The sequence below is a fragment of the Alosa alosa genome, chromosome 7 (assembly GCF_017589495.1).
Source record: "Alosa alosa isolate M-15738 ecotype Scorff River chromosome 7, AALO_Geno_1.1, whole genome shotgun sequence".
Taxonomy (NCBI): Eukaryota; Metazoa; Chordata; class Actinopteri; order Clupeiformes; family Clupeidae; genus Alosa; species Alosa alosa.
Genome location: NC_063195.1, coordinates 2,881,645 through 2,900,499, shown reverse-complemented (window position 1 = coordinate 2,900,499; position 18,855 = coordinate 2,881,645). Strand labels below are relative to the sequence as shown.

The 18,855-nt window shown below is 41.1% G+C and overlaps 1 protein-coding gene across 3 annotated transcripts in view; it reads right to left on the bottom strand.

Moving 5' to 3' along the window:
• LOC125297249 (NACHT, LRR and PYD domains-containing protein 14-like) overlaps positions 1-18,855 on the bottom strand; it is a 34,216-nt gene that overhangs the window by 2,112 nt on the left and 13,249 nt on the right. For all 3 annotated transcript variants that reach the window (XM_048247481.1, XM_048247482.1, XM_048247483.1), the window contains 7 exons: positions 18,555-18,668; positions 16,344-16,457; positions 7,853-9,718; positions 4,967-5,140; positions 4,181-4,354; positions 562-738; positions 62-238 (listed from right to left, as the gene is read on the bottom strand). In XM_048247481.1, the coding sequence (XP_048103438.1) occupies positions 62-238; positions 562-738; positions 4,181-4,354; positions 4,967-5,140; positions 7,853-9,718; positions 16,344-16,457; positions 18,555-18,668 (2,796 nt within the window). The remainder of the gene's footprint in view (positions 1-61; positions 239-561; positions 739-4,180; positions 4,355-4,966; positions 5,141-7,852; positions 9,719-16,343; positions 16,458-18,554; positions 18,669-18,855) is intronic.

Genomic DNA, 18,855 nt, shown 5'->3' with positions numbered 1-18,855 from the left:
ACACACACAAACACACTCACATTCCTCTCACACACAACTCACTACATGAAATCATGCTTACTGTAGTTCCTCCAGTGTGCAGTTTTGATGACAAAGAGCAGAACATAAAAGTTCCACTCCTGAGTCCAGCAGCTTATTCTCACTCAGATGCAGCACTCTGAGATTTGATGAGCGTGATGTCTTCAGTGCAGAGGCCAGATAGGAACAGCTCTTATCGGTCAGATTACAGTTATAGAGCCTGAAACAGAGTTAAACATCTGAATATTAATCACTAATCCTCTACTCTGTCTCTCTCGCTCTCTCTCTCACACACACACACACACACACACACACACACACCACTCTCTTGAAAACAGACACACACACTTTTCCTCACACAAACTCACATTCTAACACTTTTTTTCACACACATTGTACACCCTCCTTCCTTACCCCTCTCTAACACAAACACACACTCTCACCACTCACTTTCATACACACGCACACAAACAAATTACCCCCCCTCACTCACACACACACACATCCTCCCCACACAAACTCACTACATGAAATGTTGCTCACCATAGTTCCTCCAGTTTGCAGTTTTGATGACAAAGAGCAGAACATAAAAGTTCCACTCCTGAGTCCAGCAGCTTATTCTCACTCAGATGCAGCACTCTGAGATTTGATGAGCGTGATGTCTTCAGTGCAGAGGCGAGATAGGAACAGCTCTTATCGGTCAGATTACAGTTATACAGCCTGAAATAGAGTTAAACATCTGAATATTAATCACCAATCCTCTACACACACTCACATACCACACACCACCTTCTCTTAAAAATATGAAATCAGACACACATACAGCGATCCAGCGATCACAGGTCACACATCATACATGGGCTACATTGCGTTCACCAGGGCCGGAGTGGGACCTTCATTTTATCGGGAAACTACAAGTTCCACACTAGCCAAGCACCTACAATACCGGTAATTTCATTCAGAAACTTCAGGAGAAACAAATATGACTTTTGAATACTCACCAATTCCAGGATATTTACTTCTGCACATATTGTATAGTGTATCCTATGCGAGCAAGGCGAGATAGCTTCTAAGATACCACATGTTTTTTTATTTACCCTTCATTTAACCAGCCTTTATTACCAACCCCACTAAGAACAATAACAGAAAGGTGTACAACAATGACAAGACAGGACAACAGAATACAACGACAGGTCCAGACACAACAAACAATAGGATAAATAACAAAATAAATACATTTAACAACGGAGAGATACATATATAGACAAAAACAAAAAAGGGGAGAGGGTTATAGGAAACAGGCGCTGTGTCTTATTTGTGTTGTGTTTGTGATGGGCTGGCCTAGGTTGATGGTGGTTGGCCAGGGTTTTATGGTTATGGTTCAGTCCACATCAACGGGACGGACCAACCTAGCCAACCTTGACCGTGCCTAGGCTGGTTAAGAGTATTTTGGGTATTGGATATTTCAATGTGGTAATATGGTGGCAGCATGGAGGGGAGTGTCTCCAGGACGCTGGTTTCACTGTTAAGCCTTCATGAGGTGTCGTGGGCCTAACTTAACGAAACATCAGTGAATGAGGGTGCCCACTTGATAACCCCAATGACATGCCGCATACTATATACTGCTGTTGGATGGGCCATTGGTCTTGTGTTTGTAACCATTTGTTGGCGGATTTGTGGGTAGCGTGCTTTTTAAAGTTAATTTGAGTAGGGGCTTCCGAATGTGTTTTTACCTTGGATTTTGGCACACAGGATTTTAACATCTAATCCGGTGTATTAATGTAATCTTAAGTAAATGTTTAAAATATCCAAGTGTAATAAAAACAGAGCGTTTGGTTTCTTTTTGAAGGAGGTTCCAACACCAAGGGGCAGAGTAGCTAAAAACAAGTTTTGTAGCAATGTGTGGTATGGTGCACACTGCACAGTGTTATTGAGATTACAATTACAGTGATTCCAGATTAACAGGCTAGAGAGATACTATGGAGACGAAGCGTAATGCACAAGTGCTTGCAGTGTGCAGTTTCAAAAATATAAGCTATGGCAGAAGTTGATTAAGAATGTTATATATATATATATATATATATATATTCCATATATATATATATATATATATATATATATATATATATATATATATATATATATATTCCATCCCATGATACTGTTTTATTAGTTTATCTGACAAATAATCTATATAGACCAGGGCCCATATTGACAAAGCATTTTATCTTACCACCTAAATCACACTAAAAGATTTTAGCTAGGAGTTGTCTCTTAAGTTATTCACAAAGCCTTTCAGACCTACTCTTAGTAAGGAAAAATGACAACTCCTAAACTAAGAGTGAGTCTTCGTTGCTATGGATGACGTCATTGTTCATGCACAAACTTGACAGAAGTAACCACCTTGATTGGCTGATGATTGGAATCATTCCCGCGTTACAAACACCTCCCCTACGATGATGAGTGACAGGTGACAGGTCTGAGAATGCGTGCGCTACACAAGTAGTGCGTAGGACGTAAGATGATGAATAACTGAATAAAAAGCCTAAATGAATAAAGAGTAAGGCAAAACAAATAGCCTAGTAGCCTAATGAAACATACAGATTGATGCAGTATCTTTGCAACATTATTAAACTAATCTTTCACCATATGCCTAAGTTTGCAAAGAGGAGAACATTTTACTTTGAAACGTTACATTTAATTAACATGTTGAGTAGTTTTGGTTGTTGTTGGTGGTTATTGCCCTTAGTTATGCCTACAATGCAAAATTGTTCCCTCATGATTGGAATCTCCTGTAGCCGCATAAGCATTTCAAAACATTGCGACGTGAAATGCCACAAAAAACGGTTTGTGAATAGGTCTTAGTGACAGGGCTCTACACTAACATGTTTTTCCAGGAGCACTTGTGCGCCCAAGTTAAAAAATTTAGGAGCACAGACAAAAATTTGGGCGCACAGTCAGTTCTGTACTTAATTTACACATAATCTAACATTATAATGCAGCTAACAGTTAAACATGCCAGTGCACCAATTGCAAATATTAAGAATGACTGACAACATTTAGGCTACAGGAAACAGGATTTTAAAGATCAGTGCCTACTTTATTTTCAGTCTGTTCTATTTTCCTACATTTTGTTAATGTAAAATAATATAATACATTGCCATATTTGCATTTAGCCTGTATATCAAGTATCCTGCCAAATGTAGGCTAATTTATTTATTTGTGAATCCATCTGTAGCTAATCCAAATATGCCCATGGTGACCTATCTGACTGCATACTGCCTAATACTACTACTAAAACAGTCAATTTTCTCTTCCACAAAACCCAACATAGGCTAATCAAGTATATATGTTTTATACTTTTAGTTTTTATTTTAAATATATGCATTGATGGGGGCAGTAGGCAAACGTTAGGCCTACTTTGCACTTACACACACTCGGTGTAAACAAACAAGCATGCGTGGAAGCCTGGAGTTGTCAGTAGCGTTCTACCTTTGAATAAAATGGGAGTAGGCCTATTACGGGAGGCTACTTTTGTACCGGTTCGCTACAGCTATATTTTGCATATTGCAGCCAATACGTCAACTGGGCATAAAGGCATGTTAGGTTACCTTTCCTTCTCTCACTGCATTCTCAGAATCTCATCCTGTTCCTCCTATATCCAATGAATTCGGTGGATAGAAGAACTAATTTCTTCAATCTTTGCATCTTGGCTGGCTAGTCTAACTTTCTGCTTTTTTCTTGGATTTGATAGAAGCTTACTACTAGCGAGTCACAACGTGAAACTGCTAACGTTGATGGGAGGTGTAGTTTTTATGCTGCATTCGCGACGTGATTCTATGGTCTGCACCAGTAATGTTTCTCAATGTTGCGGTGTATTTTGTAGACAAACATTGACATGGTTAGAAGTCATTGGCACCAGTGCGCCTAAATATTTTTTTGCACTCGCACGGCATCATTTTTACTCGCATGTGCGAGTGAAATGGGCGCACTGTAGAGCCCTGTAGTGAGTTAGGAGTCCTCTCGGTTTCTTTTAAGCTGTCCCAGACTTAGGCGCTACTTTTAGGGCTAAAATGCTTTGTGACTCTTAGTAAAACTCACGCCCATGACTCAAGTGACACGCCCATTATTTTAGGAGTTTTTCAGATTTCACATGACTAACCCCAATTTCTCCAGTCTGCTGTTAGTGTGCTTCAGTCCAGCAGACAGCAGCTCCACTCCAGAATCCTCCAGGGGATTATCGCTCAGGTCCAACTCTCTCAGCAGTGAGTGTTCTGACTGGAGAACTGATGATATTTCCTTACAGGAATCTCCACTGAGACCACAGTCCTCCAGTCTACAATGAGGACAAATATATAGCCTTGTTATTCCAACTCCATGTTACATTAGTTTACTTTACTTTTCACTTTATGGATGCAGTTTTGCAGTGAGTTTGTTTTCACAATTTCCATAGAATACTGAAGGTCAAAACAGCCGTGTAATAAGTGTTTATATCACCCCTCATATTCAGAGTCTATTCAACGACTTCAGGTTGGTCAGAATTCATCACTGACACCCACGACTGATACCACCATACATGAAATATTTCTATATGTGCAAATAATCATATTCCAATTATTATGGGTACAACACATGCTTTCGCTGTGCTGAAACGTGGGTGCAAATAGTTTTATTGTTTTGAGTGTAAGATTTTTGTCGAAACTGCCGAATCAAATCTAACTGCAATATCAAAACAGACGTGACTGTCACTGGATGTGAGATTAAATATCAAATTCAGTTGACAAAATTGGTCATCACCAGAACAATCACTTTTACAATCTGGATGCTGTTCCTCATGTCTTAGTTGACAAAGATTAACCTGAGTCAAATTCCTTGTTTGTTTTACACAAACCCGGCCAATAAAGCTGGTTGACCATATAACAGACCAACAGATGTTCACATGACTAACCTCAATTTCTCCAGACTGCAGTTAATGTGCTTCAGTCCAGCAGAAAGCAGCTCCACTCCAGAGTCCTTAAGGGGATTCTGGCTCAGGTCCAACTCACTCAGCAGTGAGTTTTCTGACTGGAGAGCTGATGATATTTCCTTACAGGAATCTCCACTGAGACCACAATGTTTCAGTCTACAATGAGAGGACAAATATAAAGCCTTGTTATTCCAACTCCATGTTACATTGGTTTACTTTACATTTTACTTTATGGATGCAGTTTGTAGTTTTGCAATGTACACTGGGAGTACAAATATACCCGGACAGTCGAAGGTTTAGGCCCGCCTAGTCAGTTATATTTTTTCTTACATTTTCATATTGCAGAATAAAACTGGAGATCAAAAATATATGCAAACACACATTCCAGGTATCTAACTGGAGTTGGGACAAGAAAATACCAAGAGTGTGAAAAGCTGCTGTCACAGCAAAAGGTGGCAAAACATTTTGCTTTGTTTACACTTTTTGTGCCAACTATAAAATCCCATGTGGGATATTTCATAGTTTTGACCCTTCAGTTGTGGTCTACTATGTAAAAATGAACCAACAATTTAGTAGACGTGTCCAAACATTAACATAGTGTTACATGAGGTAACATTCAGTTTAAAGATACAGTTTGTTGTTTTAAGCTACAGCTCTCATGGTGTGATCTCCTTCTCTGTTGCTATGAAAGATCATGAGTGTAGCTCTGCTTAAGTCTCCAGTACCACTAAGTGTTTATATCACAAATCATTTCCAAAGTCTATTCAACAACTGTAGTTTGTTCAGAATTTAGCTGCCAGCTTTTAACTAAGACCCAGAGGTATGATCACATCACTCCAGGTTTAGTCTCACTGCAGTGGCTCCCAGTATGCTTAGACTTCAAGATTCTTCTAATTCTTTAAATCGAAATTACATCTCAATCTTGAACTTCAAACTTAAAGGTAGAATCAACGATGCCACATCCCCAATGTCACGCACGTCCAGCACACACACACACACACACACATATACAGTACCACACAAACACACACACATATACCACAAACACACACGTGCTAAACTACGTCGTCAACACTCTAATTTTAGGCTGCAGCCAGTTAAAAAGCCAGTTAAAAAACACATCAACACAATAGCCTACCTTAGAGCACCAGAGGATTACAATATAATATATAATATATCGATATTAATTTATATCCCGATACAAAAAGAGAGAATAATAAATATTCATGACAGCACACTTTATGCAGATTAGCCTATAGCCTAAGCCTACTATTTATATTACAACTCTACCTCTTTAATTCAGCTGTCTGGTTGAAGCCTGGAAATATTGTAGTCTACTGATTGGACTGTTCAGTTTCCCCATGTGTGTTTAAATGTCAAGGTAATACTTGTTGTTCTTCTCCATTTTGAGAAACATTGGTATTGAGATGATCAGTTAACTTGAATGCAAGAGTTTTAAACAAATATGTGCAGCATGCTAATGCGCTAAGCGAATTTAATAGTAATTTAGCTAGTCGTCTTCTATGAGTCCTTGCTTTTACGACTGTGAATGTTTTATTTGGATTGTGTTGGCTGAGTCACGCATGTCCACACACACATATTATATATTGTTTTTTTCAGAGTCTAGGCTATCCAGATCTGCCATCATTTCATGTAATAGTACGAGCATTGATTTTATTTTGATTTAAAAAAATAAAAACATTATGTGGCCTATAATTGTTTTTTTGGCTTTTAAAATACACTTTGGAACTACTCAGCCCCTGTGTGCGAACTCTCCTTTCTTCACTTGAGTATTACATTTTTTGGAGACTATACGCACCGGGCGACACTTCAATACTAGACAAAAGGTGCAGACACCACACTTCATCTTCGATTTTTAAAGAATTAAAATATATAAAGCGTATTATAAAAGTCCTTATATTTTGACATGTATCTCACCACAGCAAGCTCATAGCTTTACATGCATTTCATGTGTGTGTAGGGCAGACTGTCCTGAATCTGGCAATATCATTGGCATGGTGGAGGGATTCTCTGGGGCTGAGAAATTTACAGACATATGTGGTGTGTGCCTTACAGAAATAAATGCCATTTTTTATTTAGTGATTAAAAATGACCTTTTTGCGCTCCATATCTATGAAGTTATTATTTTGCTGTCACTTCATCTGTTTTATAACCCAGAAGGATGTACTTGGTATCAAATGATAGCTCTGTGTCTCCTCTTTCATCTGACATGCGTGGAATATCTATCCGATCACAGGTCCGCGAGTAATTCAAACAAGAGTAATGGGTGTGCAGCGTTGGTTTTTGTACATGACAACATTATTTTGCAGTCACTTCGTCTGTTTTCATAAGCCAGAAGGATCGACATACTTGGTGCCAATGGATAGCCCTGTGTCTCCTCCTTCATCTGATATGCTTGCCATATCTAGCGTTCACAGTTTCACGAGTAATTCAAACGAGAGTAATGGGTGCGCAAGTGAAAGCACAGAAGTATAGACTGTCAATATGATTTAATTTCATGATTTCTTTTAAATTTTTATACTTTAACGTACAGACAAGTGTGTGGTCTCGTTAGAAAGCCCCATTTATGCTCTGTAACGCAATAAAGGTTTCATCTTGCTGAAATGAACAGTTGTGTTTTTTGACGCAATCAATGCGTCAATCGAGTTCTAAGGGTTAAGTGGCTAATTGCTCTAACCTGTCCCTGTCCCTTTAATATTCCCCATTTAGGCCAATGCTGGCAGAAGGGATGGACACACACACACACATAAATTCTTAAATTAAAATGTGTGTTGTTCTTTGTTTTTGTCACTACACACACACACACACACACTGAACAAATACAGACACACACAGCGTGTTACTTACAGAGCTGAAGTGACTGCTGGCAGCACCTTCTGAAGAACTTCATCTGGACTAAGGAGTTCAGTCTGATCTTCCTCTGGTGTCTTTATGTACTTCTGCAGGTCAAACTCAGCCAGCTGCGCCTTTGTCATCTTCAACTCAAATGTCTTAGTCTTCCACTGTCCTGGTAAGAGTGTCTCTACATTCAGAGTTTCTAAGGGGATTTTGTGCTCCACTACAGCGTGGTGATTCAGCTCATTCAGACAGTAGAACAGGTTGATCCTTTTGTGTGGGCTCTTCTGATCTCTGATCTTCTGTTTGACATGCTGGACTGTTTGCTCGGAGTTATTTGATTGGCTGCTACTCTGTGGCAGTAGATGCTTTAAGCGATTCTGATTGGACTCCAGTGAGAGGCCCAGAAGGAAGCGGAGGAAAAGGTCCAGGTGTCCATTCTTACTCTGTAAGGCCAGGTCCACTGCAGTCTTGTGTAGGTCATGAAGTGTTGCAGCTCTGAACAGAGCAGAGAGCTGAGAGGTTTGCTGTTGGTCAGGCATGTTTCTCTGTCTGTTGCTGAAGCAGAGGAACACATACAGAGCTGCAAGAAACTCCTGGATGCTCAGATGCACAAAGCTGAACACTTTCCCCTGGTACCCAGCCTCATCTCTGAAGATCTGAGTACACACTCCTGAGTATACTGATGCTTCTGTGACATCAATGCCACATTCTCTCAGGTCTTCCTCATAGAAGATCAGATTGTCCTTCTCCAGCTGTTGGAAAGCCAGTTTCCCCAGTTTGTAAATCACCTCTTCATCTGTCTCTTTTCTCTCTGTGTACTTGACATTTTTTATGCCAGTCTGAATGAACAGGAAGTGTGTGTACATTTGAGTCAGAGTCCGTGGCATTTCTACTTTGTCTGATTTTTTTGATGTTTTCTCTACAACAGTGGCTGAAATCCAGCAGAAGACTGGAATGTGGCACATGATGTAGAGGCTCCTGGATGTCTTCAGGTGTGTGATGGTTCTGCTGGCCAGGTTCTCATCACTTATTTTCTTCCTGAAGTACTCCTCTTTCTGTGGGTCTTTGAATCCCCTTATTTCTGTCACCTGGCCCACACACTCAGGAGGGATCTGATTGGCTGCTGCTGGTCGTGCGGTGATCCAGAGGAGAGCAGAAGGAAGCAGATTTCCCTCGATGAGGTTTGTCAGCAGCACGTCCACTGAGGCTGGCTCTGTCACATCACAACACCTCGGGTTGTAGAGGAAATCTAGAGGAAGTCGACACTCATCCAGACCATCAAAGATGAACATGACTCTGTGCTCTGAACTGGTGAAGACTCTGGGATCTTTGATTTCTGGGAAAAAGTGCTGAATAAGATCCACCAGACTGAGTTCCTTCTCCTTCATCAGGTTCAGCTCCCGGAAAGGAAGAGGAAATATGAAGTGGACATCCTGATTGGCTTTTCCTTCCGCCCAATCCAGAATGAACTTCTGCACTGAGACGGTTTTTCCAATGCCAGCCACTCCCTTTGTCAGCACTGTTGTTCTGAGGGGTTTGTCTTGTCTGGACTCAAAGACTGTTCCCTTCTTTTTTCCCTTATCTTTTCTGCGTCTGTCCTCGTCCAGGAAGCGTTCTTTTCTGCGTCTGTCCTCTTCCAGGAAGCGTTTAAAGAGGTCACTGCATTTGATGGGTCTGCCTTGTTCTGCTTCTCTCCAGAATGCCGTCTCTATCTGTCTGACCTCATGCTCATCATTGACCTCTCCTCTTCCCCCCTCTATGATGTAGATGTCTGTGTAGATCTCATGGAGGAGTCTGGTGTCTCCCTGCTGTGCGATTCCCTCAATCAGACACTGAAACTTCTTCTGCAGGTGGGATTTGTGGAACTGCTGAAATCTGTGTGCAAAAACCAAAACACATGATTTAATCAAACCATTCAGAAACACACATGCATACACAGACATATGTACTTTAGTGAGCCAGTGTGATTGTGATGTGGGTAGACCCCACACATTTACACATTTACACATTCACACACACACACAAACACACACACACACTGAATAACTTCAGTTTCAGACCACGAGACCATTTAAACAAACAGGAGTTTTACATGAAATACAAAAACTAAATAGAATAGACATTCCTTTTTTCTGCAGTAGTTTATAATTGCTGCTAAAGTGACTTGCTTCATATCTCCCCTAAATGTTCTTCCCTCATGTGATTACTGCTGAAGTGACTTGCTTCATATCTCCCCTAAATGTTCTTCCCTCATGTGATTACTGCTGAAGTGACTTGCTTCATATCTCCCCTAAATGTTCTTCCCTCATGTGATTACTGCTGAAGTGACTTGCTTCATATCTCCCCTAAATGTTCTTCCCTCATGTGATTACTGCTGAAGTGACTTGCTTCATATCTCCCCTGAATGTTCTTCCCTCATGTGATTACTGCTGAAGTGACTTGCTTCATATCTCCCTAAATGTTCTTCCCTCATGTGATTACTGCTGAAGTGACTTGCTTCATATCTCCCCTGAATGTTCTTCCCTCATGTGATTACTGCTGAAGTGACTTGCTTCATATCTCCCCTAAATGTTCTCATGTGATTACTGCTGAAGTGACTTGCTTCATATCTCCCCTGAATGTTCTCATGTGATTACTGCTGAAGTGACTTGCTTCATATCTCCCCTGAATGTTCTCATGTGATTACTGCTGAAGTGACTTGCTTCATATCTCCCCTGAATGTTCTCATGTGATTACTGCTGAAGTGACTTGCTTCATATCTCCCCTGAATGTTCTCATGTGATTACTGCTGAAGTGACTTGCTTCATATCTCCCCTGAATGTTCTCATGTGATTACTGCTGAAGTGACTTGCTTCATATCTCCCCTGAATGTTCTCATGTGATTACTGCTGAAGTGACTTGCTTCATATCTCCCCTGAATGTTCTCATGTGATTACTGCTGAAGTGACTTGCAGTATATATACTTTTTGATCCCGTGAGGGAAATTTGGTCTCTGCATTTATCCCAATCTGTGAATTAGTGAAACACACTCAGCACACAGTGAACACACAGTGTGGTGAAGCACACACTAATCCCGGTGTAGTGAGCTGCCTGCAACAACAGCGGTGCTCGGGAGCAGTGAGGGGTTAGGTGCCTTGATCAAGGGTACTTCAGCTGCTTCCTACTGGTTGGGGCTCGAACCAGCAACCCAACGGTTACAAGTCCGAAGCGCTAACCATTAGGCCACGGCTGCCCCCAATCAAGTAAAGTGCTGCAGTAATCAAGTAAAGTACATAGTTACTGTCCACACCCACTTACACCAGGGTTCATACACCTATTCCAAGATCAAATTCAAGTTCTTTTCAAGCCAATTTTCTGTTTGTGTGTGTGTGTGTGTGTGTGTGGAATCTACAAGATCTAGATCAGGAATCTAAATTGACTATCGTACGTGTGTGTGTGTGTGTGTGTGTGTGTGTGTGTGAGCACGCCATGCGAGTGCGTACATGTTTGTGTGTGTGTGTGTGTGTGTGTGTGTGTGTACGAGTCTATGTAGGTGTTAAGAGTGTGTGGGTACAGGTGTGTGCGTGTGTGTGTCTGTGTGTGTGTAGCGGGGCTCTACAGTCAAAATGTTGAATGAACTGTCTGGGGCGGGGTTTGTGCATATGTGTGTGTGTGTGTATGCTTGTGGGACGTTCCTCCACAGGTGCTGCCGATAATGGAGACAATTGACAGGACCCGTGATTGGTGGCTGGAGGGGATAAAAGCCGACCGGGCCCTCTCATCGAGGCGTTCCCTTTGTCTGCAACAGGCGCCCGGACCCCACGAGAGCAGAGACGTCGGGATTACCGCTTCTGACTTCCCAGCTACAACGGCGAATTGACCAAACATCCGCTCGGACACAATGAGGGCCGCGAAAGGATTATCCAACGCACCCGATTCTTCACGTGAAGGAAAGTAGTTGTGCCGTTGTCTTGTGAATGGTTTTTTACCCCGCGATTTATTGTGGATACTCTGCTGATTCACTTCCTCCTCCTCGCAGTTCCGGGTGGAGTGCCGACTGTTGACATTCAAGAAGGAGCACTGGCAACGAGAGGTGCGAGCTACCCTGCTTCAGTGCGAGAGGCAAAGAGGCCGAGGCGGCGGCGACTTCCTGGTTCCGTGTTGTGGATTACGAACTGTGGGCTGGGTTGTGAGTGGTTGCTGGACTATTCATTCATCCTCCGTACAAACAATTGTGTGTTATTAGGTTGGCTATAGTTAAGATAGAATGTTGGGCTGCTCGCTACAGTTTCTTTAGAAGTGTGTGCAGGGTGGGGGAATCCATTGTGTGAACAGGACTTTAACGTAGTAGCAATTAACTGTGTGTGCATGTCACCCGTTGGATTATAGTGTTGTGCTAGTTCGATTGAATACTTCCACTACTTACATTTGTGGCTATTCCACCCTTGTTTTCACAATAGTGTGATCTTTTGTGTGTGCGTGTGATGTGATTTGTGCACAAGTGTGAATCACTAGTAATAGGCCTATCTGCGTTAGAGTAACTGTGACTATAGGACTTTTCTCCCCTCTAAAGGGGGCCAGACCTTCCACACTGGGTTAAAGTGGTGTTGGGCATTTAGCCATCTCCACTCATTATCTATAGAGCTTTCGCACTGGATTGAAACAGTAGTGCTTAAGGGCCTGCTCTTAGCTATAGCTACTATTCTTAGATTTTCCACACTGGTTTGAAGCAGTAGTGTTTAGCTACTTACACTTAACTAGCTACTAGCCCTAGATCTTCCACACTGGTTTAAAGCAGTATTGTGTAGTTGCTTGCACTTAACTAGCTGCTATCCCTAGATTTTCCACGCTGGCACATACATATACATATACAGATATATATATATATATACATATATATATATATATATATATATATATATATATATATATATATATATATATATATATATATACACACATATACATATAAATATACATATATATATACACATATACATATAAATATACATATATACACATATACATATACATATACACATATATATATATATATATATATATATATTAGTGTTGTCACAATACCAAAATTATGACTTCGATACGATACCTGCCATAAATATCACGATGCTCGATACTGAAACGATACTACGGCGAAATCCTAAGATATCTGGAAAAGAAAGGACTCATGCCTCCTCCAAGTGTATTGAGTCATTTGTGTTTAATTCGGTGCACTTTTGTAGTGTGCAGGTCAATTCTGGGTTTTAAACTTCCTACATAATTATTATTTTTATAGTCAGTAAAATAGTAGGCCTACTTTGTGTGATTAAGTCCTTTATTGTTTGTCATAGTTCATTTGTTGTGTTGTGTTTTGGCAATAAAGTAGCTTTAAATAGCCAAACTATGCTAGATCAAGGTCAGTGTTGAAATTACTGCATGCAAATCACTTAATGCTACAGTATGCAGAGAGGCCTAATCTTTAGGCCATCTGATGTACAGTATAGGCTACCCTAGGCCTTCCCGTGTTCATGGGATTTCTTTGACAGTTGCAAAGGGTAAAATGTGAGGATAGTCTTCTTTGCGCCCAGTGTACAAGTACGACGTTCCAACCACTCAGGCAGAGGCGTATCAAGCTTTTTAAAAGTGTGGGGGTTGTGGGATAGGAAAATAAAACAACCTGGCCAAACGATAAATAACTCCCTACAGGGATGTTGTAAGTATTTTCTGAGAGGGGTGCGGACTATATTGGTGGCCATTTTTCTTACATTTCTCCCCCGAAAAAAAATTGAGAATCTGATTGCTAAACACACCATTTTAATGCAGATTGGGAGGGACAGAAGAAGCAGCGCCTACATGATCTACCTGCTATCACTTCACTATTTGACACTACCCTACATGGAGACATCTCATGTTATAAATCAAGAAATCATTTCAGAAATTATGTTTTGTGCATATGGGTTAGCAGGCTACAATCAATTGCCTAACAGACAGCAGCCTAATTTCGAGGTATCAATACCTATTAAATAAATGTAAAGGACACAGAATAGTGACAGAACTGTAAGCTCAAATTCAAAAACGTTTGAAGACTACCCAAACATATGCAAAGGGAATATAAATAAATTGTGTTACATATACTGTAGCCAGCTTAATTAATGTCAATTTAAAGATTATGATTAGCCGTTTCTATGGTTTTTCCATTGATAGTTATAGGAAGCCACGTTGTTGTTTAAACTATTGTTGCTTCTAGCCCACTTTTACCTCCAGTTTCACTTGCTGCAGGGGCCTTTTACATTGCATGAGCTCATAAAGCGTTCTATTGAGTTCTACATGCTAGAAATCTTAGCTCTTCAGATGTATAACTCAAATGTGTCTTGACGCCGCCGTATGTAAGATCAAAATAAGATGTTCTAAATGGAACGAGATCGTATTTTAGACATTAAGATCTCCAGTAGATGTAGCACTACGACACACATTGACAGTGAAATGCAATTAACAGTCAAATAGGCTAAGACGTTCTAAATGGAACGCGATGTAATTAAGCTGTTCAGATCTTTTCCAAGCGTCTTGGAGACGTATGTGTGCTGACTGGGCTATGTCTATATAGTTGATCACACCAAATTAATGAGTATTTCTGATTGGGTAAACTTTTAGCCTAGTTTATTTTTTTCTCAGTCCGCGGTCCCATACAATTCAATCTTGCTGCAAATGATCAGACGTGTGAAGCACGGGCATAACTTAATTTCGCTGCTCGCGGGACCAGTAGGTTAATTGTTGAGGAGGACCATAGTTTGAGAAAAGCTGCAGATCATCGACAGAGAAAGCATAATGCTCTGAGAACAGTAGCCTGTTCTTTCTGCAGAAACAACAAGTGCCTTGGTGCGCGCACCACTGCTTTCACTTATTGACTCCCTGTCAGTCAGACAGTGAATTTTGGTTTACTAAATTAGCATAATGCGGTAACAATTATCATTTCAATTCTACCTGAAATCTGCTCACTGCAGACGTTATAATGCAGACCCAAGCAGCAGCACAGCCTTGAACGATGCACACTTTGAATTTGATCAGAGCGGCTCTGGTTCATCACTGGCTAACTTGATGTGATTGGCTGGATGACCGTTCAATCAAATCAACAGACCTATTTGTGTCTCTCTGTGTGTGCGTTATGGTAGATACAGTTCCAACTCTTTACGGGAGTGTTTATTTCCATATTTTACTTTCATTTTAATCTGACAAAAAGTGTGGGGGATAGAATCGTGTTCCAGCAAAAGTGTGAACGTTATAACACCCACATCCCCCACGCTTGCTACGCACCTGCACTCAGGTCTTCGTCAGATAGGCCTACACCATTACCTGTTGCAATATATCTGTGTGCATTACAATATGTCTATTTTTTTGATAACATGATTTGCTACCACGTAACAATAAGCCGCTATTATTATTAGGACTCAACACGCTTTTATGGTAATATATGCTGTGGGCTTTAATTAGCGCATTTCGGGTAGCCTATCCTACATCTGGCCAATAATTATTGAACAAATTGCAGTCTACATGCCATGACATTACCAGTAGTACTGACCGAACATGAAATAGATTGTTTGGTAGTGTTGGTAATGTTATTCTGGCATGAACATTGCGCCTTCATCATGTTAGCACCCTATGATTACAGCTCGTTATGTCTCGTCAAAATTCATTGATGAAGGAAGGTTCGCTTTATCCCAGAGAACCATGCTCGTTTCACTTAGGCTAGACTAAAACAGAAGAGAAGAACTTGGCACTAACCATGTAGTTGTGTTTTCTATAGCATATTCGTTAACCTGTCGTTCTTTGAACTCTTTAAAAATGTTGGGATATATGTCTGCGAAGTGTTTAGCCAAGTTCCATGCGTAGCATACTGCTTTTAAATGACTGAAACATATTTTACAAACGGGCCTCTGTGTACCTGATGGCTTGCCTTCACTATTCGCGATGTATCCGAAATAGTTCCAGATTTCACATCACCTTTTGTTTTATCCACAAGGCCGAGGACTGTCGGCAAAGAACTATGTTGACGCGTTGCTCGCGCTTCCACTTACTCAGAGCTGCCTGTTTGACACATCCACTTGCCTAGATGCGTGCAGGAGCAGTGAGAGCAGCAGTTCACACAGACACAGAATGTTATTATTTTAATAAAGTATCAATTCTAAAAAACGCCGGGAATCGATCGCTTTTTATGATACCTTTTTAGTATTGATAATAATCGTAACACTAATATATATATATATATATATATATATATATATATATTTTATATATATTTTTTTATATATTGCTTTTTAATATTGTAATAAAGCTGAGTTGTATATATTCAGTGTATCTGTTGTTGTACCTCAAGGGTCAGTAGCATAATTCCTGCTCCCGTTACATGTGTACGAGTCTATGAGTAGGTGTGTGTGTGTGTGTGTGTGTGTACACACGAGTCTATGAGTAGGTGTTAGGCTGAAATGCATGTGACTGACATGTCTACAGACTGATAACTACTCACTTTAGACCTGATGGAACTGGTTCACTGCTGAAGTCGGGAATAATATCCATGGACCGATCACTCTTCATGGACACACAGCTGGGCACTGGAGATGGAGGTCTGTGTGTCTGTGGGCTGGTTACATAAAGAGACACAAGAAACTGAATAACATCAACTCATTCCTCTGCGGAGTGATTGCATTTGTTCACACTTAAAGTAATATTACAACAACACATGCTCCATTTTAGAATTAATCTCTCTTTCACACACACATACACACTATACTCCTAATATCATATCTGATAGTTTTCTATAACACATATATCTCTACATGGTGTCCACCATTTAGAATAGGTAAGACCTTTCCATCTCATTTCCTGTGTGTGTGTGTGTGTCTGTGTGTGTGTGAGCACAAGTCTATGAGTAGGTGTGAGGTGTGTGTGTGTGTATGTGTGTGTGCAAGTGCGGTGAGCAAGACCGGCAAGTGCGCGCATGTGTGTGTGTGTAAATTAGTCTATGAGTGTTAGGGGTTAGTGTGTGGCAACGCGTGTGTGTGTGTGTGTGTGTGTGTGTGTGTGTGTGTTAGAGGGTGACAATTTTCCGGGACTCCCGCGGGTCACGGTATTCCCGCGGGAGTCCTGCGGTACGGGAGTCAATTTCACTGTTGGTAACGTGATGGGGACGGGACGGGCAGAAATGAATGGGAGTGGGCGGGAGGGGAACAGAGCCGGATATTAAATTAAAACATGCAGTGAGTGCACCCAAAGATTGCAAGACATTTCTAGAAAAGAGAACCACTTACAACTCACAATACATTTGTTGATTGACTACTGCTAGCCGCAGAGTAGCCTATCAGAGCAATACAAAGCAGCTGCCCTGTTCACAAGCCAATCAATCAGCGTCAGCGACTACACCGAAAACTGAAGGTGTTTTCTATTGCCATATCAACGTTAGCTAATTGCTAACGTTATCTGAGATGCTAGTTTTTGTAAAGGCAGGAATAAACACACATGGTAACAAAATCAATCGAAACATGTGTAGCTTTACTCAACACATTAACACTATGATTCAGTGTAATTGTCAAGTTGTATGGCTCACTGTGTTCAAAGTCGATCTTAATAACCCTTGTCACCTCGACTATGTGGTGGTTGTTATGGGAAACTAGGCAGCTTTACTGTAGGGAAGTTCGCGAGATTGGAAAGAAGAAATAGCGTAAACTTTACATGTCCATTTAAATTATAGCCTAATGTAATGCACTTTGTGCGTTTTCAATCCGAAATAAGATGGAATGTGAGGAGACTGTTATTAACTTTAAAGAGGCCTATCTACAATTGAAACTATCTGCAGCCTATGACGCAAATAAGCCTTATGTCCTGTTCATGGATGTCTGCTTTTATTTAGCCTATTGTTGACAGCAGGTTTTTTTTACAATATAAAATGATACTTTCTAGATTTTCGAATGGGCCATGTTGAAGAGCTGATGTCCGTTATTGTTTGTGCAAATATAGACTGATTCATGTCCCTTGCATTTTGCAACTGTGAGGTCCATGGTAGGCGCCCGACAGAAATATTGTTTCATTTTGCGAGTGATATCCACGCTCTGGCAGTGTTCACCCTCGTTTCAGAGATTCTAAATGCAACAATGCACAGAGGGAGTTCCTAAGCTATATAAGGTATAAACTAGGCCTATTGCACAACATAAATTGTCACTATGCTGGCGACACAAATAAAATCTCTTACGATCCACCCTTTGGGAACCAGTGCTTTAGACAACATAGGGTACGAAACGGGAATGGGACGGGATTCGGGAGCCTATCTCTCGGGATTTTTTCAGGACAGGACTTTTTTGGGGGGGCAGTAACGTGATCGGGACATGACGGGAGTATTTGTGTGGGCTCGGGATGGGACGGGAGCGACAATTGATTTCCGGGTCACCCTTGTGTGTGTGTGTGTGTGTGCGCGAGTCTATGAGTAGTTGTTAGGTGTGTGTGTGTGTGTGTGTGTGTGTACGAGTCTATGAGTAGGTGTGAGGTGTGTGTGTGTGCGTGCGTGTGAGCGCGCCGTGCGAGTGCGTACATGTTTGTGTGTGTACGAGTCTATAGTAGGTGTTTACGTGTGTGTGTGTGGGTACGTGAGTGAGTATGTGTGTGTGTGTTTTCATTTGCTCTTTCAGATCACTTGCCATGCTGAAATGCATGTGACTGACATGTCTACCGACTGATAACTACTCACTTTAGACCTGATGGAACTGGTTCACTGCTGAAGTCGGGAATAATATCCATGGACCGATCACTCTTCATGGACACACAGCTGGGCACTGGAGATGGAGGTCTGTGTGTCTGTGGGCTGGTTACATAAAGAGACACAAGAAACTGAATTAGGTGTGTGTGTGTGTGTGTGTGTGTGTACAGGTGTGTGCGTATGCGTGCGCTCGTGTGTGTGTGTGTACGAGTCTATGAGTAGGTGTGAGGTGTGTGTGTGTGCGCTCCATTTTAGAATTAATCTCTCTTTCAGACATACACACACACACACA